Source organism: Coloeus monedula (assembly GCF_965178545.1).
Source record: "Coloeus monedula genome assembly, chromosome: 11".
Lineage (NCBI taxonomy): Eukaryota > Metazoa > Chordata > Aves > Passeriformes > Corvidae > Coloeus > Coloeus monedula.
The window spans coordinates 5,432,547-5,453,223 of record NC_138791.1 but is presented as its reverse complement, the minus strand read 5'-3'; the positions used below and the strand labels follow the sequence as shown (position 1 = coordinate 5,453,223).

At 38.1% G+C, this 20,677-nt stretch overlaps 1 protein-coding gene across 1 annotated transcript; it reads left to right on the top strand.

The window, feature by feature from the left end:
- Window positions 1–74: 74 nt before the first annotated feature.
- On the top strand, window positions 75–20,111 carry LOC309577029 (inter-alpha-trypsin inhibitor heavy chain H3-like; the record flags this gene model as incomplete). Its single annotated transcript, XM_082288695.1, has 20 exons — window positions 75–164; window positions 4,304–4,327; window positions 5,473–5,639; window positions 6,634–6,738; window positions 7,162–7,324; window positions 8,029–8,139; window positions 8,607–8,732; window positions 9,158–9,274; window positions 10,043–10,211; window positions 10,531–10,656; window positions 10,903–11,084; window positions 12,077–12,262; window positions 12,574–12,713; window positions 13,108–13,262; window positions 16,712–16,762; window positions 17,119–17,232; window positions 17,804–18,008; window positions 19,115–19,287; window positions 19,770–19,881; window positions 19,982–20,111. 20 exons carry the CDS (start codon window positions 75–77, stop codon window positions 20,109–20,111), a joined length of 2,646 nt encoding a protein of 881 aa, XP_082144821.1.
- Between the last annotated feature and the right edge of the window lie 566 nt (window positions 20,112–20,677).

Sequence of the window (20,677 nt, the reverse complement as noted above, 5' to 3'; positions counted from 1 at the left end):
TATTAACATTTGGTAAACAAAGCTTTAGATATTTATGCATATCATTCCAATTGGACCCTCACTTGTTTTCCAAAATGGAAAACAATCTATTGCTTTGTATTTTAGTATTGATTCCCGCCTTTGCATCCTCAGACTTTTTGCTAACACATGTCAGAAACATCAAGGTAAGTAATCAACCATGTATGGGGCTCCCACTCCTCAGAGATTAATTTCTTGCAGTTTATCAGCATTTATCAGAGAGTTCGTACAATGCTGGTAGCAGGAGCTTTGTGTTCTCTGGTACCACTGGACACAGGATCAAAGCTGAAACTCAGACTGGTTGACCTAATCAGCCTCAGTTTTCAATCAGCTCTGAAGTTCTTCTCTCTCTCTTTTTAAAAACATCCCTTTCCTTTGTATTCCCTGTCATCACCACATAATGGTGGCATGTTTTAGTAAAGTATTTAAATGTGTAAAGCAATCAGTGCTGCCAGGGAACTGACTTTGGCACCTGTTTAGCAATGCCAGCGAAAAGAGGGCTCTAAGAAGCAGAAAACAGAGATGTAACATGGCATCAAGATAAATGCCTACTATCCAATTGTCATGGTAGGATTTTTCTCAAAAGATTTGCATGTTAGCACAACATGAGATACATCTCTCAAAGGGGCCATTCTGGTTTTGACTGGATCTCTGAGTAAGGCAATGCTGCCTGATGTTTTGCCTAATTTTCTTTGGTTAAATTGCTGGCCACTACTCCTCGCCTCGATGTATTATTTTCCTCTCTCTCAGTGGTTATGCACTCTGAAAAGTTACAGAGAGCAAGTCTCTTTAGGGAGCATTTTGAGTTACTGGGTAGAACAGGACAAAGCAATTTACAGTTGATTGCTGTTGATTAGGTTATGATCTTTGCCAAGAATTTTTCTTTGAAAATCAGGATAGTAACATGTCTAACTTTTAAAAGTCAACTTGAGATTTAATGCTGCAAACTGGAAATGCCAGGGATTCTTATTATTTAACCATTATGTAGCCCAGCTATAATGGAGCTTTTTCCTCCTACCATAGTGCCTGTTGTTCTCTGTACGTCTTGCAACGCTAAAGCCTTTCTAAATGGAAAACTGCCAAAGCTCTGTGCAATGCTCCATCCATACATGCAGAGCACTGTGGAAAAGTCAGTTGATTCTCCCCGTTTGGTTCTGTACTTTATGCAAATGTATTTGATTGAAATGGAGGAGGTTGCTCTGTAGGATGAAGGTCTCGATGCCCACCTGTGTCTTGGCCCCTTTGAGCAAGCAGTATCCAGTGGAGAGTGGTGAAGCGTGGCTGGAATTCTGGCTGGCTGATGACCTTCAAGCTGTCAAAGCTGCTTGTAGAGCCACAGCCAGGCAGACACAGTTGGCAGACCCAATTCTGCTGAAAATGGAACAAAAATCCGCATCATAATTCCCTGTGTGTGCCGGCACACCTTGTTCCTATGCACGCAGCTACTGAGGCTGGGAAGGTTTTTTCTGGATTAAAAACGCCCTGTAGAACTCCAGAGCATGCAAAGCACAGGTAGCAATGGCACAGCCTTGCCTTTATGGTCCTCTCATTTTGGCAGCAGTGAGGCTCCTGCATAGCTCACAGGGAGGTTTGCTTTGCACATCTGAGCTGCATTATGGGCTCTTCTCCGTGGCACCCAATTAGCATCACTTGGGGTGTGAAATCTTCAATGTTGCTGTAGATTCAGAGATAATTTTCATGCCTTGTTTTTCCTATGTAGCACTTAGGGATATATGTAAATACCTTGTTCAGTGTTGGGAATTCCCAGAGGTAACTTCAAGTTAACAGTACAGTCTTTGCTGAGTCTTTAAGTCATGCTGTGGTTTAGTTTCCCAAGTTGTACAATCAGGGCTTCTTTCAGCAAATACAGTAATGCAGTCCTCTTTTCCCTCCCTGTTTTCTTGAGAGTTCAAACTTCTCTTTTCCTCTCTAATTTCCATAGATTTTTTGCACCTCTATTCTTTTCTGTTGCCACAGCAAAACAGTATCAAACAAAAGAAGAGTTTGTTGCTGTTACACAACTAAAAAAAAAAAAAAAATTATAACAATAGGTGCACCTGGCAAGTATGTGAAAATAATACAGAAACATTTTATCAAGTAACAATTATCCAGGGTAGAGGATGTTAATTCTCATTTTGGTCTAGAATTGCATAATCATTTTGATTGGCACACTGTTGCTTTCTATTCACATAGTTTAAAATGACCTTGATGTTAATGATGGCTCAAGTTACCCCCAAGTGAATCATTAAAAAAGAAAAACTCCAGAACAAAATCACAGACTTAAGAGTCACGTAATCCCCTCCCCTGTGCAAACCAGGGTCAGCTAGAGCAGGTAGCTGGGTGATGTCCAGCTGGATTGAGTATGATTGAAGATCAGCCCAAGTACAAAGTGAGTAATGCCTTTCACAGAGAGATTTTTCTGTAGTTTCAATGGAAATTGCAGAGTACCCCTCAAAATATTTACAGAATCAAAATAGAACTCCTTCAAAACTACTGTTGAACCCATAATTCTGATAAAGAATGTGCACAACAGCAATTCTGTAAAACTTAAATGGGGTACAGTATCTTTCAATTTGGAAGCAGTAGTCAGAATTGCAGAATTTGTAGATATACACATTTTTATAGGTTTAGGGTGTTTGTTTGTTTGTATTTTGTATAAACTGCCTGGTAATTCCACTGTACAGAAAAGTTTGTACCAAACAAACTGATATTTCATGGACTTCCATCTTTTCATTTCCCATACCTCAGTTTGTGATTTGTAAGGGGAAATTACCAGCTGTAATGACAGTATGGATACAGAAAAGATAATTCCAGTATTGGAAAAGTTGGATTTGAGTTGGTGCACACTCTATACAGGCATTAAAGGAATCCACATATGCTTGTGAAACAGGGGAGATGGACACACAGAAATAATCTGGATGGCAATAACAGTTTGAAAGATGAACCTAAAGAAACGTACACAGATTTTTTTTTGCCAGACTCTTACAGCAGAAGAGAAGCCTCCTCCCTCAAACCTTGCATTACCACAGATTTAATAGTGTCTTGAGAAGAACCCCAAAATAAACAAAAAATAACCTTCTGTGTTTCAGCTTCCAACTTGTAAAACTCCTAACTGTGAAAGGTACTGAAAGCCTTAAATGTACTTGAGATGTGTATCTGATTTATTGTGTCCTTACCCCTGTATTTGGTGGAGTGGGTAAACACGATTCCACAAAATGTGACCCCTGAGGCTCTTGAAGCCAAACGAGATAAGGTGTTTGCAGCTGAGCTGATGGGAATTGAGTTACACAAGCTGTTATTTTAACAGTACTCAGGAAGTTTGTTTAATGCCTGTCCTCTCTTTCAGAACAGAGTACGTGATATTGTTGTACAGCTTCTGATATTTGCACCTACTCTGGGAGCAAATATGGAAAAAAACCATTTTAACTACTTATTTCCCCCCCTTTCCTCCATGCAGCTCTTTGTAGTGACAGCCTCTCCTCTCTGTAATCCTGCTGAATTACCTTCCGACCTAGTCATGTTAGGGTAAGAGGCTGCTGGGCTGAAATAGGAAAAATTTAGAGTCTGAAAAAATGTAAGGGTGCATCTGCCCGATAGTTTGGATGTATGTGACTGGAAAAAAAAAAATGTGCAAACTGGGTTTTTATGCTTTGATAAAACCTGTTTTTTTTAATTCCAAAGGAGAATAAGTTTAAAAATATGTACTACAGGACACAGATACAGGAATTCCCAAGGATGTCACTACGAGGACAAGATATTTTGGTTTTACTTGAGGTCACCATACAGCCAACCTATACTCAAGGAAGACCTATTAAGCAGATTTTAGTGTGTTCTTTAGTCTCAATGATATTTAATTATGAATGGCAGTGAGTAGTTGAGCCTCTTTTCCTCTCATTCTCCCTCACATTTCAAAGGTCCATGTTTATTTTCAGCTGGAAGAAGACACTTTTTGTGTCACATGAGCAAAATACAAAATGAGCAACATTCGAAGTTTAATTTACCTTTCAAATTCACAGTATTTAAGGTACCCTAACATCAAATGAAAACCAAAAGATTCACCGAAGCTGGGAATGCCATAAGCAAAATAACTACAACCTGCCTCAGATGCCTTGCTTGTTCTTCCCTCAAATTTACTTCAGTTTATTAATGAAGATCTTTCTCAAGCCTTCCTTCTCCTGGACAAATTCTTTTAACTTGTGACAACTACAGAGGTGCTAAGAGATTTATTTCTAAATGCAGCTTTCCAACCTAAGTCATGATTTTTTCTCTTTTTTTCTCTTTACAGAAGCGAAATGCTGATAATGACTTGGTGAGTAAGTCTTGGTTTTGTCCTGGCTACCAAGACTTTAAAAGGACAAGAATATTGTTACTGTGTTTACAAAATGTTTCTGTGAGTCCAGTCTGAGCAAATGGATATTTCTGAGTGTGTGTGACAGGGGAAACAGCCCAGAACTGCTGTTTTAGGCAGTAGGACTATTAGACAGTTCCTTTCCAAGCTCTGGTGGAAGCTCCTGGGCAAGGAAAGAGAATGAACAAATGATTTTTAATCTTGTTGTATTTGAATAAATACCTAACTTGTCCTGTATCTCTAACAGACATGCATTCTATGTTGGTTTTGTTTTTACTTTTATGTTGCAGTTACTGCTAAGGAAGGCAGGAGACCTCATCTCTGAGGCTGATTCCACTTGACCTGGATTGCCCTTGAGCAATGCTTAAATGCTTTGATTGTTTGGGGACCTTCTTAATCAATCAGCCAGAGATCAGGCCCATCATAAAAACTCCAAGGTTCTTTCCAGTGCTGGTTTTGCTGCAAGAAGCAGACCTTGTTGTGCAGTTCCTAATGGGTCACATCTGTTGTTACCCGTGCTATCACTTAGTCTCCAGCAACCTTATACCTGAGCATTCAACGAAAATAAGTATTGCCTTGCCCATCTCCTTGTTTAAAAAATACTGATCTCCAGTTGGGAGGAAGTTGAGAATAACATAAAATAGAATTTGGAGGCATTTGGTCTATTTTTAAACAAGAGGATTACTTACATCCCTGCTCTAGGAGTCATCCACACCTCTGATAACTACAGTCACTAATACAGTGAGGCAGCAGTAAACACTTGTGCTCTTTGAATAACCATAAAAAGTCACTCTCTCAAGTAGAGAAAAAAACCCTGTTCTTATAATGGCAATATTTTTGCTGTGGTGGTGGTATTTTTTTGAAGAGTCTATAGGTATAACTTGTGGAATAGCACTTTCATGTCAGTGAAATAGATATCCAATGAACCACAGCTGTGCTCCAGTTCTTATATTAGGTCTTTCTTTTTTTTCTTTTTTCTTTTTTTGCTTTGGAGTGATCAGTGTCCTGCTGTTGTTTCTTTTTAAAAATATGATCATGACTGATTAACACATACATCAGTGTAACAGCTAGTGTTCTTTTTGTCTTTTGCATTTCTCAATCTACAGATTGTCAATGGGATAGAAATCTATAGCATGAAAATTGATAGTAAAGTAACTTCCCGATTTGCCCACAATGTCATCACCAGTCGAGCTGTCAATCGTGGAAATGTGTCCAAAGAAGTCTTCTTTGATGTTGAACTCCCTAAGACAGCCTTCATTACCAACTTCAGCATGTGTGTAATCTTTACAGTATTGTTAAAGAAGACTGAAAATCTGTGCTAATTCAACTGGGAGAAACTGAACCCAAATGTTCATTTTTACTTTGCCATTTGAGTACATTTCTAAATGCCTCCTGGGTAATTTTCTGGGACTATTAACTTAACATGCAAGATATGTGGAGAAAGGCAAACATTGGTACATCTACAGAAAAGATGACTAATTTTCAATTGTTTCTATTCATCATCATGAATAGAAGGGAACCTTAGGGAATGGGGGACCTTTCCTGCAGATTCATCCACCTTTTCAGAAATACCACTTACTTACTCTGGTGTTATCAAACCAGGGAATTTCCACTACTTAATTTCCCTGATGGCAGTATAGCTTAATTTATCTTTTCATTTAAATATCATATTTGAATGAAAGGCAGGAAGTAGAATTATTCCTTTACGTTTGTACCTGTAGTTGCAATCATATGCAGTCCTCCACCGTGATGAGGTTTAATTCAGTTAATCCATCTCTGCTAATCACACTGTGCCTGCTTTATTCCCAGTGAAGAGAAGCAGTAGCTTTAGGCCACAACCACTCATAATGCACATTAGAACTTCTGTTCTAGAATGAGGTGAGGAGAAATGGCTGCTTAGTCATCTAAGGAGTTCAAGGATGAAATGCTCCTCTGTAGATAATATCTGAGATGAGTCACATCCAGAGAGTTGGTTTGCCAATAGATGAGGTGGTGAAGCTGCTGAAGTGTAGGAATACGGCAGGTGTAAATCGTGTTGCTATAGCCCAGGTTTGATCTAATTCAAAGTAAAAATTGGTTTAGATTCTTTTATGATACTGAGCACAGAGCTCTTCATTCCAGCTAAATTCTCTGAGGAGCCTGGCTTCAGTGAAAGGGCTCAAATCTTGGCAATAGCAGGTCTGTGAAAGTGGTTATTAGCAAACCAATCAATAAAGGGAGAATTCCTGTAGTAGCATTCAACTAAACTAAGACTTTTTCATCTGCAGGACAGTTGATGGTGTCACCTATCCTGGAACTATAAAGGAGAAAGAAGCTGCAAAAAAGCAATATGAGAAGGCTGTTTCAAGAGGACAGACTGCTGGTCTTGTCAAGTAAGGATGATGTCTTGTGTGGCTTCCACACCGCCATGCCATAGCAGACTGTGAGATTGGAAATGCTGTGTTCTGGCACATTGCTGACATATGGGACCAAAGAACAATCATTAAGTTATAGTTGCAGTAGCACAGATCATAAATACGGTGTACAGCCTCTGACTACACAGGCACTGTCTGCAACTATGGAAAGGCTGCTCCTGCAACTTTCACTGACTTTGTGTGACCTATTCCTGGGATTAAGCTCACTGGGAAATTTGAATAAGTTCTACAGATTGAGTATGATTTTGAGTATTGATTGATGATTTTTAGCAATAGATCAAAATTCTCATCTTTGTTTTACTTTTTTTGAAAATCATATGCCACCAACAATAAATATTGTGAAAGAGGATAAAGATTTTTTTCCTACCCACTTAAATACAGAGCTTCAGGAAGAAAAACAGAAAAATTCACTGTCTCAGTCAACATTAAAGCAGCCAGTAAAGTCACTTTTGAACTCACATACGAGGAACTGCTGAAGCGACAGTTTGGAAAATATGAAATGTTCATCAAAGTAAAACCAAAGCAGCTTGTCAAAGATTTTGAGGTAAATGGCAAACTGATCAAATTTGACTGTAATTTAAGAGATGATGGAATTCTGTGTATCTGTTGAAAGTGGAGTACCATGTTCATTCCCATTGGTTCACAGGTGAGCTAAAGGCCATGATAATATTTCTCAAGAGTCCCATGGGGAGTCCCCACCAGCATGCTTTAATGCAGGTTTTTACTTGTAAACCTGACAAATTTGCTCATCTACTGAGCATTCCAAAGGAAATCTTGTATGAAAACCTGAAAAAGCTGTTACAATGCCTTGGAGTAATTGTATATGCCTTTATAGCATAAACTCCAGCTTTCTCACACCACTGTGAACCAACATCATCTTTAAATCATAGTGATGCATATATCACATTCTGGAATACTGCAGCTTTTGTGTGCTAAAACTGGTCTTTGATCACTCCTATCTGCCTTGATAGAATACCAGTATCTAGCTTTCCAACAAGTTATATTTCTCTTAAAGTTTATGTATTTCTAGCTTTACTTTTAACTTCTGTGTATGAAAAGGCCTGTTTGGCTGAAGATGTGTCCACACAAGTGTAGATTTGGACTGACATTAGGAATCACAAAAGTAAATATCTTTTGCTTTTATGAAAATCCCTCTTTCCTGTCTGTAGTTGCTGATCCTCCTGTAAATGGCCGAGTTGATGTATTGTGGTTTAATCAATGACAATAAATTTTCAATTAATATTTCAGATTGAAGTAGATATCTTTGAGCCCCAGGGTATCACTGAGCTGGAAGCGGAAGGAACATTCATCACCAATGAGCTGCAAAATACCATTAAAAAAACTTTTTCAGGAAAAAAGGTACATTTACTACTGCATTCCATGATTTAGTTATTATGGTTATAATTCTGAAATAATAATGTCCTTGCTAGCAATGGCAGCGAGTGGAAACCTGGATATAGTAAGGCTGTATCTCTTACAGAAGAACTGAATCAGTAACAAGGAGTTTTCCCTTGTCTGGGGATGGTAGAATTCCTAAAACATACAACAGCCTTATCAAAGCTGTAATTCAGAGTGAAGAGCTGACCCCAGGCAGATGGGGAAGTAAGCATATGGAAAAAGCCCTAGATAGCAGCCTTCATGTATCAATTACCACCAATAAATTTCTAAATACATATGGATACATAAAAACTAGTAGCCAACCCGATAAAACAGATTATTCTTATGTCTGTGAATATAAATTTATCAGCCTTAAAAAAATGCAGATGTGTTCTTTAGAAGATTTTCATCTATTAAGGTTGAGATCTAAGGAAGGCTTTTCTTTTCAGGGTCATATCTCTTTCAAGCCAACCCTTGATCAGCAGCGAACCTGTGCAAATTGCTCACAGTCTGTCTTGGATGGGGATTTTACTGTAAAATATGATGTGAAGAGAACAACTCCAGATAATTTGCAGGTAAATCTAACAACTTGAAATTCTGAACTGTTGAACAGTTTAACTCACACAGTAAAAGTTAGGGAGCAGTGAGGGCCAGCTGTTTCCTAAGGGACAGGGAGCTGAGTGTGAGCAGGAAGTCAGTCTTCAGGGTGGGATCCAAAACAGTGGAGTCCATGGATAGGAAGAGGTATGGCTGTGATACAGCTGGAGACAGATGTTCTGACACTGTAGCTCAGGCAGGGACTAAAGGCCCAGACTTGCACTTAAATGACACTCCTGGGCCCATGGACAGAGGTGAGACTGGTCAGGACCATTAAAACCTTTTAGACCACTCAGAGGCTAGACATTAAATGAGGGTAGTACCTCCTTTATCTGTTTTACCTTTGTAATATACCGAAGTTTTTCGTGGTGGTGTGGGGTTTTTTTAACGTTTTCTTTTCCAGATTGTCAATGGCTACTTTGTACACTTCTTTGCACCAACAAATCTTCCAAAGTTGTCCAAGAATATTATTTTTGTATTGGATACTAGTGGCTCAATGTATGGAAGAGAAATTGAACAGGTGAGTTATTACATTAGGATAGAGTTCCAGTGAAAGAGCTGGAACAAAGTGCTGGGAGGGGGATGGTGCTGGAAGGGACACGACACCTTACAGTGCACATGTGCTGCTTAAACTGTACCAAGTGGCTTGATGGTGTGACCTCTCTAATGCCCAGTACCATATGTATTAGTCTGCAGTGTTACTGCAGAATAAAAATCCGTACATTTAGGCCATATTTACTTAGAAATGTCATTAGTTCAAAACTCTAAATTTCAGCATTTCCAGAGAGTGTTGTCATGTGTACTTGACAGTTCCAAACAAAGCTGTACATACAGATTATGTGCATTTTCTCTGTTCATTCTGTATCTGGGATGCAGCAGCTCTTTTCAGAGTTACGACTGAGCTAATGCTCAGAATTTTCGGGTTTTGGTGCTGTATCAAAATATCCAGGCATGCTTGTTTATGAGCTTCTCCACTAACCTGTTGCTACCTATTTGCCATCCCAGCTTATCTCAGTGTAAGCAACCAACGGTGATGGGAAACCTGATTTTCATCTCAGCTACAAAGATTTACCAGATGTTATTGCAGCTGACTGACTTCCCTAGAGTTACTCTGTAACAGACACAGGGACTGGAAGGAACAGAACAAGCTCAGAATTTTTGCATATGTACTATATATACTGTGTAGGAGTAAAAAATAGCCCAATGCTGAGAGATTAATAATGTAAAATCTGTAAGCACCTATTCTGTTAAACGTTGAATCATATATTTAAATGTCTTTGTCTTATAGACAAAAGAAGCACTGCTAAAAATTCTAGATGACATTAAAGAAGATGACTTCTTCAATTTCATATTATTTGATAGTGAAATATCTACCTGGAAAGAAACATTAATCAAGGCCACTCCTGAGAATTTGGATGAGGCAAGGAAGTTTGTTCAGCACATTTCTGTTCAAGGCAGTAAGTACTTGACTGGCCTTGCCAATAGGTCATTGTGTGAGTTAATTTATTGATTGATTCTGTGAACACAATGCTACAGTTTGTTGGGGTTTCAGATTGCTGATGAGGCACTCCTCAAGTTCAATTGTACTCAGAACATGACATCTATTTCTCTTTATGTTTCCAGAGTCCAAGTACTTTTCTATCTAGACATCCCCCTGCTTGTAAATCCAAATCCTTCATTTTCCTACTGTAATGAAATCTCTTCACACCCCAGTGAAAAATGGACCTTTATTTTGACAGCCTTTGCTGAACCCAAATTTCTATGTCTACCTCATAGTGACAAATTTACATGGTGGTTTGATGAGAGGGATTGATATTCTGAATGCTGCTCACGAAGAAAACCTTGTGCCCAGGAGAAGCGCTTCTATAATTATCATGTTAACAGATGGCCATCCAAATGTAGGTAAGTTTGTGTTGGATGGAATAATAGCAAGTTCATTAACTAACAAAAAATGCTAGTTAAAATTGGCCTCCATCTTTCATTTCTGGATATTTTCATGATTTAAATGCTACTATGCTAGCATCATAGTACTAAATCAAGTTTTCAGTAATGTCTCCTAAGAAATATGAACATGACAAGTCATATTTGATTTCGTGTTAATTTAATGTATTTTTGAAAACAACTCAAACATTTCCTGCTTTGATGCAGGTGTATCAAATACTCAGGAGATTGAGAAAGCAGTAAAGAAGGCCATTGATGGCAAATACACCTTATACAATCTTGGTTTTGGCAGTGGTGTCGACTATGGCTTCTTGGAGAGGATGGCACTGGAGAATAAAGGATTGGCCCGTCGGATTTATCCTGACTCTGATGCAGCTTTGCAGCTTCAGGTGTAGTAATTACCACTTACATGAGATCAGAGATACATTAGGTCAGATAACTATACATACATTCTTATTTTCAAATAATCAAAATCCCTGTGTGTAATCTGATACTGGGATACTCCAGAGTCTGCTGTGATCAGAGTATTAAAATCATAGAATAGTTTGAGTTGGAAGGGACCTTTACTGGCATGTAATTTTCCCCTTCCCTTATATAAGCAGGAAGTGCAAGGACAGTAAAAGGGAGATACTGGGGCTATGGCAGGGAGTTCAAAACTTGGCATAGGGTGATACAAGTCACAGTTCTGAAGGATACTCTGGTGGTATTGCTGCAATCATTGTATCTCCTGCACCTCACAGATCATGTGGTTAATGTCAAGTCAACAGACAAGAGGGGTAACAGATCATAAAGCTCTAGATATTCTTTCTTTAGAAACTTACTGCAAGCAGGTGTATCTTACCACACTCCTGAGGCATTTTAGAGTTGTATAAGACATGGAAACAGGTATAGGCCATACAGGGTTGACTTTTTTACCTCTCACGTTCCAATAGCAGCCATTCAAAGAATTCACCAAAGGAATAGATATTGGATTTCTTTGCAAGCTCTGCTAAAATCAAATACCCAGTCTCCTTTGATTATGTTGTCATGTCAATCCCTGCAGAGAAGAGATCTAGAAAATTATCTCTATCAAATAACAGGAAGCTTGGGATCCCTCTTGATTTATATTGATAGAATTCATCATCCACAGAATGTTATTCTCAAATATTTTTCCTCTCTCTTAGCAAGATTAAAGAGTTTGTATGTCCTTTCTCATTTCCATTATTTGTAGATTTCTAGGCCTTGCACTCTGAGATTTAACCAAATTTCTATATATTTCTTATAAATTACACTTTTAGTTTTGATTGCTGAAATAGCAGGATGTTTCTGGTTACAGATCTACCCACGAATTAAAGAAACAATGATGGTTAAAGGTTTCTTTTTTTTTTTTTTAATCCTACAGGGGTTTTATGATGAGGTGTCAAATCCCATGCTCATAGATGTGGAGTTAAACTACCCAGAAAATGAAATATCAGACCTAACTACTAACAGCTTTAAGCATTTCTATGATGGGTCTGAGATTGTGGTGGCTGGGCGCTTTGTAGACAGCAACCAAAACCATTTGTCTGTAGATGTAAGAGGTGAAGGTGTAAGTATGGATTTCTTTGACTTATGTAAGATACACAAAATCTCTGCATGTATCTTTTACCTCCATTCTGATGAACAAAAATGCCATGTGAATGTGGGAACCAGGTTATGTTCTGTAGTGTACACCTGTAAACTTTCCAGAAACAATGGGACAAAATTCCTCATACAACACTGGCAATTTCCTGGGCAAGTGTGTAGAACCAGACTGGTTTTCAATTTCATAAGATTTTCAGGTTTGAAGGTCTTAATTTTTGGGAAGTTCTGACAGACCCTGGCTACTTATGATACAGAGAATACTCTTACTCCCAACAGGCTGAGAACGCTCTGTCATACACTACACAGCAAGGTGCAGAGCAAACAGCTCAGGCTTTCCAAGAACAACAATACATATTTGGAGAGTACATTGAAAGGCTCTGGGCTTATCTTACCATTGAACAACTCTTGGAAAAACGGTAATTATATCTGGAATAACACCTTAGCTCTGAACCCCTTACACCCTCTGACTCCTGCAGCTTCCAAGATGTGAAGCTGGCATTCACATCTCACTGAGCTGCCAATGGGAAAACAAAAATCAGCGAGGGAAATCCACCAACCTATTCTCCTCCCTAGCCTCAGTATTCCTGTTTCAGGTTGCAAATGAAACAATTTAAAATTATTCCAAGTATAAAGCACAGTTTTGCCTTTCATTTGGATAGCCACTAGAATCAGAAGTGCTCCTAGACTGTAACAAAGATACTGATAAATTACCTGCAGAGACATGACTTCACTTTAAAATAAAATATTTGATCTGAAATTTGGTGAGTAATTCAGCAATCACTGATGCTGGGAGTCTCTTTCTGTATTCAGTATTACAGCTACAGGAGAAGAAAAGGAAAACCTTACAGCTCAAGCCCTGGCTCTCTCACTAAAGTACAAGTTTGTAACACCACTGACATCCATGGTGGTAACAAAACCAGAAGAAGATGATAATGAAGAAGGGATTGCTGATAAACCCACTGAAGGTATAGACATCTTCACAATTGTACTGTATTTGAGAAGCCAAGAGTTCCTTTGATGTTCCCCTAAAGAAAGGCTTTCATGTTGGTACAGTTTTAAATATGGATCTGAAAAATTTACTTTCCAAGCCTGGCACATGTGTGGTTAATGCAAAATTACTTCTCATTGTAAAGCTCATTTCATCAAACCATCCTTCATTATTAAATCATATGGGCAAAGTATTATAAATTCAAAATAAATGTATTTTAAACTAAATATAAAAACTGTTACAGAAAAAAGACCCTGAAAACCAAGAAGCATTTCTAATCTAGTAATCCAGCTATATTCAGATGACTTCCCATCACTTTCTCCTTTATTTTTCTACATACTTGAGCCTAGGGGTAGATGTAGTAACCTCTTTCCATATGAAAAGGGAAAATTTGCATGAGCTCTTCCTCAGGCAGGATGTATCAGGTTGTAAAAAATTTGAGATTACATATGTAAAATATATTACAATAGTAATACATATTGCAGAAAGAGAAGCAAATATATTGAAAGCACACAATTTGTTTTCAACTCCTCTGATATTTAGGCTAATTATGAACTCCTTCTTCAGTGAAACATTGTCCTTTCCTGCAGTTCAGCCTCTCTGTTTAAATCCTGTGTAACAAATACTCTTCCCCTTTGGCCAAGCAGGGCAATGCTCTCTGCTCAGTGTGCCCCCAAGCCACCCTAACTTCATCTCCATGTATTGTTTGAGCCACCCTCACCCTACAGGTCTGACAGAGGCTTTCCAATCTCTTCTATCAACATCCTTTATTTTTTCCCCAAACTTTTGTTTAGAGCCCCTAAAAGTTCCTTGCAGGCTCTGTGTGGGCTCTCTGCTGCCTTCTGGATGAAAAACTTTGTAATCTCCTGATTGTGGCATAGGAACTTAAGGCATTTTAGAATAACAGATGCTGGAGATCAGTGAGATTTTTTTCAGCTGCAGTAAGTCCTGAAACCAGTGAATTGTTAAGTGCCCTTCAACTCTGAATAATTCTTCAGGCATTCTGCTGATAAATTTTTGCATTATTTTTCATAACTCTCATAATGGAATGCTGGCATAAAACTGCTTCATGATTAATTTAACATTCAAGTCACTACACAGCATAATGACTTTAAAGTTTGCAGCTGGCCTCCCTAAGATGGAAACCCCCAAACATCTGACAGAAGTGGCATCTACTCAGTCATCTTCAGTTCTTTGCTTTCCCTTTCTAGGTACTTGCAGTACCAAGGCTCTTTTCTGAACCTCTTTCCAAGGAAATCCTCTCTGTATATAGATAGTATAGAGCAGTAATAGGAGAAAATACTCAAAGCATTGCTCCTGTATAAGAAAAGAAAATAATTTTACTCACCCTGAATTCTCAATTCACGAATCAATTTACTGAATCATCCAGTCAGTATTAAAAGAATCACCCAAATGCCTGGAAAACCACAAAATAGTAAAATCAATAATGAACATTTTTCAGTATAGGTATGGCACAACAATAAAACAATTCCAAATAGACTCTTGTCCCATACATAATAAATTGTGGTTCTGCTGCCCCACATAACAGCTTTTTACTTTGAGTACATTTCTGTTTGATCTACAAATACTGGGTTGCATCATTGGGAAGAAATAGCATTGAAAAATACTGGAGATAGCTGGTTGAATTGTCAAACAGTTTTGGGGGTTTTTTACAATGTTTTAATAAGAATCCTTCCTGTTTAATTGTATAACTGAAACTGTAAATTTCTATTTTTCTTCCTTTTACTTCTCACCTGCCCGTGGTAACAGTTGAAGGTATGTACATTTCTTATTAAATTTACTCAGTATTTTTAATAGAGATGGATTTTCGACATTACTTATTTGATCTAGGATGCAAGATTTTCATAAAGTTCTTAAGGAATCAATCAAGATCGTGTTATAAATAGATATACAACTTCTCAGATGGATAAGTTTGTAAATAGTGCTTTCAGTTCAGTTCCTGTCTCTGATGATTGCACCATCCCACCACCATGGAATTCAGGCCCAGTACAAGTAAGTTGCTCTCCAGGGCTGGCACTGGGGACTTCCAGGTACCTGTGTGTAGCAATCTCATACAGAGATGTCTTCATTCATGCCATGATTGCCACTTCTAAAGCATGAAGCCCTGTCTTCAGACACCCTGATGGAATTTCAGATGTAGAAAGAGCAGAAGACTAGAACAATGTGGAAGCAGGTGGGCAATTCTTAGAAGTACAGTTTCAAACAAGGTGGGACAGAGGGATCAGGAATGAGCAAGTTTTCCCAGTCTCATACAGAACAAACCCCATGCTCTTGGAGAAGTAACATTTTTGCTGTAAAGCAGGGTGTGCTTTTAGCCCCTTCAAGACTGCTGCTGTGTAGCACTATTAAATAAACTGTTTTGACTAAATTTTTACTTTGTAATATTTAGAAATTTATACATAAATACAAGATTTTTTGGGTTGGTTTTGGAGGAAGGAAGGAAGTGGGTGAGATTGGCTTTTGTTCTTTGTATCCTCTAAAATAACATTTTGTTTCATTCAAGCAGGGATGTTCACAGGTCCTTTGGTGGGTAAGTAATTTAATTTCAGTTTCTGAATGGAGCAGGATCTGTCAACTGAAATTACCAGATGCAGAGACACCTTTTCTGGCAGTAGAACTGCACTTCAATAAATACTACCAAATTCTGCTCACTGCTGAAAACACACTTAAAGGGTGAACAATACGAGGTGACAAAGTTTCAGCTACATAGTTTATAAGGAGTAAATGCCTGCTCATCAAACCACCATTTTTTCCTGAAAGCTGTTTCCCAAGAACAGGGGATGGACTTCACTTTGCATTTCCTTTGGAATTATATAAAGCAAGGGACTATGATGTCAGCATCTCTGGCTAAATTAACATGTTCAGTCACTGGTACAAAAAGCATCTGTTTTATTCAAGAGACAGTAACTGATTCACCAAATTGCTGGCTGGGCAATCCTGGAAATGGGAGAGTTAGATTTATGTTTTTGCTCTGGAGATTAGTAACAGTCTCTCTCTCTGTCTCTGTCTAATTTTTTCAAGTCTTCACTGAAAAGACTTAAATTCATTCTGGGGGGGCAGGGAGAAAAAAAGTTAAAAAGTCAGAAGTTTTCAATGGATGATGCTGCATTTCTTTGTTGCAAGCTTAATCCTCAAGTCTGAAATATTTGTGTCCTACAGATAGATTGCTTGGGCTATATGGAAACCCTCAGAGCAATTTAGACTACAAGTGAAATCTGTCTCTATCCTGAAGCTTTTTTTGATTCAAAAGCAGCACACACACTGTCATTCCATAGACTACATGCTTTAAAAACTAGGATGCAATTAGTGATTTACCTAGCATATTAACTCCTTGACATCTTATATGGACCATGCAATTTTCCATTTTGGTGTGTGTTTTTCTAACAACTTTCTTTCCTTTTGCAGCTTCACCACTATATCACACACATGCACCACAACCCACATGGTATACTAGTGGTGAGTAGTTTGAGTAGTGTTTGTCTAGGAGAACAGAAGAGGGTTTTTAAGGCTAAATTGCACAGTTCTTATGAATATTTTCAATAATTCCATAAAAGCAGCCATTTTTCATTTTTAAGGGGCAAGTATTTTGATTTGCTTTAAGCATTTCTCAATGTCTTTTAAAGATCAAGTAATTGAAATTATATGTGGTCATTTTCTCAGTCCACCTTCCCATCAGTAGGTTTTATGTTGATAACTGCCTGTTTCCTATTAAGTAATTTATATTTAGTTATAATATTAAGCAATATTAAATGCTTTTGTGGAGCTCTGACCCTGTGTATCACTATACAGACACCAGTGATTTGCCTTTACAGTTGATGGAGATCCACACTTCATTATATCAGTGCCACAAAAAAAAGATGCCATTTGTTTCAATATCAATGAAAACCCTGGTATGATCCTAAATTTAATAAATGACCCAGTTACAGGTGAGTCTTTAACTTTTTTAAAAATACAGGATACTTCTAACAAAATATGTTTAAAGGCTATTTCTCTCTTTATAATGCATAAGCTTTTTTTCCCAGCAAAGTTAGCAGGAGGTCCTGTAGCTATGAGAGGGTATCATTACCATGACTGTTTTCACTTCTTGGAGCAAAATGAACGTTGAAACTTAGTTTGAAAACCACTGTGAGGGTTGAGGGTAGTAATTTTTCTCAGTGAGTTGTAGTAGAAGCAATAAAATAATCCTTAGGCTGCCAATTCGTGGAATATCTGGTAAAGAGAGACTGATGTCACCCAGGCTCTCTGTGCCCATCACACACACTCCGTGCTCTGGGAGAAATGCAACTTTTCTCAACAAAATGATGGTTGGCTTTGTGGAAATTCACAGAACAACCCCCAGAACTTCATTTTACTTTGGTACAAACATGCACAAGTAATTCTTGTATATTTTTCAACTAATATTTCTTAAGTTGTTGTTCTTAAATTTTCAAGACACTCCTTGACATTGGTTGATCAGGTCCTGTCTATAAAACAATACTTGTTTCATTTCTGTATTAGGCATCACAGTCAATGGAGAACTTATTGGTGATAAGAGAGCAAATAGTGATGCAAAGATCCAAAACTCATATTTTGGAAAACTTGGCATAGCAAATAAGTACCTGGATTTCAAGCTGACAGTAACTCCTGAGACAATCACAATTCAGAATGGTGATGAAAAAACAGCTTTCACCTGGCTGGACTCAGTCACCTTGAAACAAGCAGGGTAAGACTTACAGAAAGGGTATCAGGTTCTTGTATTACTTTCTAGTCTTCTTAAAATATTTTAAAATGTTGATCAATAATATACTTCTAAGATTTGTTGTGTGAATCTACAAAAGAAATTGATTCAAGCCCTGCTGGATTCTGCTCTCTACTTTGTTGTGTAACTGCTGAATTATTCACAAATTCCTCTGCTTGGAATAAGTAAATGAAGATTTCCCCCTGATTTTCTACTACTGTGACTAAGGTAAAATTAGATTTGGTATTGTGCTTAATGTAGCAGTGTCTTGCAAATACTTAAGGAGTAACTTCAGACATAGTGTGTAATCTTTCAAAGGCATAATAATGTCCCATAAAAAAAATCTCCATTTTAAAAATGGAACTTGTGGCAGTTACAGAATTGATATTTTTTTCTTGTCAGCAGGTATATTTCTCATGTGATCTATTACAGAATCATTTATACCCATGCAGAAGGTTTATAAAAGGAACAGGCAACATTGTCTCTTCCTCCTTTACATTTCATTGTGTAGAATAAAATTCCTGCTTTCTCAAGGCCTGGCAGTGCAGCAGAAAGAGCAAACTGTCATTCATACACATGCTTTTCTTTATTGTGATAAATGCATGGATGATATCACTAACACAATCAGAAGCAAATCTTCTCTACCCAGGCACTAAAATAGGCAGTTTGGGAGTTGACTTCTCTGAAAAACTAAAGGAAAAATTGTCATGTAGCATCCAGGCAAGGAAGTGATGGTTTAATCAATAGAATTTGTATCACTGAGCACGAGGTGCTGTATCTACATATCACAAACCTATCTGTGACTAGTTATACTGTTAAAGAGCAGGTTTTGCTAAAAACATCTTACTGAAAAGTTGAAAGGCCCCATAGCCTTTTCCAGTGTCATTTAATATGATTCTGTGACTGTCTGTGACACACAGAGAGACTCCATGGACCAAACTAGGCAGGAAACCCTCTCTTTTAAAAAACACCGAGCAGTTTATAAAGACACATTTGTTTCTTGGACATGTTTTGTCTTCTCACATTTCTTCCTGTTGTTGTTAACTCTGGTTAACACAACACTCTAAGTCATGTTTTTCTTTTTTCCTCAGTTTAACTTTGATAATTAACAGAAAAAAAAATCTGGTGCTCTCAATGGGCAGTGGCGTCTCATTTGTTGTTGTTTTGCACCAAGTGTGGAAGAAACATCCTCTCCACCAAGATTTCCTAGGACTCTATACATTGAAAAGTGATAAATTGTCTGAACAGACCCATGGATTATTAGGTATGACTTTGTTTAGTGTTTCTCTGCTGGTCTTTCCTTATGAGGCTACATAATTTATAGACAGAATATTGTACTTGTGCTGAGGATAATCACACACAGAAATTTCAGAGATCAACACATGCATTATTTGGTTTTTAAAAAGCTGAGGACTTGGAAAACATGTAATAAATACAATGGACTAGACAAGACACCAAGTGAGGATATCTTGAAGGATATCTAGAAAAGGCTGTAATTGTTCTGTGCACTCAGAAGCTGGAATTTACACCCAGATGATGTGGATACAATTCTGGGTTATAAAGAGAAAATAATACCAATAATACATAGGCATATGTTCAGCCATACCTGTAACTTGTTGTTTGCTTATCCAATCAAAACCCCGAAGGCACATGGAAACCAGCACAGGAATGTAGAAATCCTGGGATTTCTGCTTGATTTGCTTCTGTTTTAATGCCTGAAATGATAATTTTGGCTTCTCATTCTAGGACAGTTTTTCCAGCCCATTGATTTCACCATACTTGAAATTCATCCTGGGTCTGATCCCAAGAAACCAGATGCCACAATGGTTGTTAAAAACAATGAACTGATAGTAACAAGGTACAAAATTATGAAGTCCTTAGCAAAGACTTAGACAAGATTGCCTTGTCCAGGTGCAGTTCCTACCTCAGTACTCCCATGGCTGTGTTTTCCCTTGCAGGGGCTGGCAGAAGGACTACAGAAGAGATCCTAAACACGGGGTTGATATTCCTTGCTGGTTTGTGCATGACAATGGAGCTGGGCTGATAGATGGTGTTCATACAGATTATATTGTTTCCAGTCTCTTTTAAGCATCTACAACTTCCTCCAAATTCACAGGCAGGCAATATTTGTCTGAAAGAACAGTATTTTCAACATATAAAAACTATTCAAAGCATATAAGCATACCGTGTTTAGCAAGGACAACGGTCCTTGAGGGATGATGGATTCTTACGGAGAGTTTTACTGTGTATTTGATTCAATCTGAAGTGCAAGATCCCTCATCCTCTGAAATGTCCTCCTTATTAGGTTTAAAATTCTGACTTAAAATGTTTCTTTGTAAAACATAACAGAAACCCCCTACCCAATTTTTAATCAATAATTGAGTGTCAGGAGTGATTAAATAAAAGCATCAGTACTCAGTGCCTGGTTCTGTTATTCTGACATTTCAATGTTCTCATTCCAGTTCCACAAAGCCAGGGTGCCACATGTGTTTTGAAATTGAGCACAAGGGGACATCTGACAGCTCAGCCCAGATTTTGGGATAATCCCGTGGTACTTGGAACCACCTGACCTCTTGACTGTGCAGTGCTGAGGGCTGCTGCCAGCACAGGAGGTGACTGTTGGCATCCAGGACTTCTGTATTTTAGCATTTTAA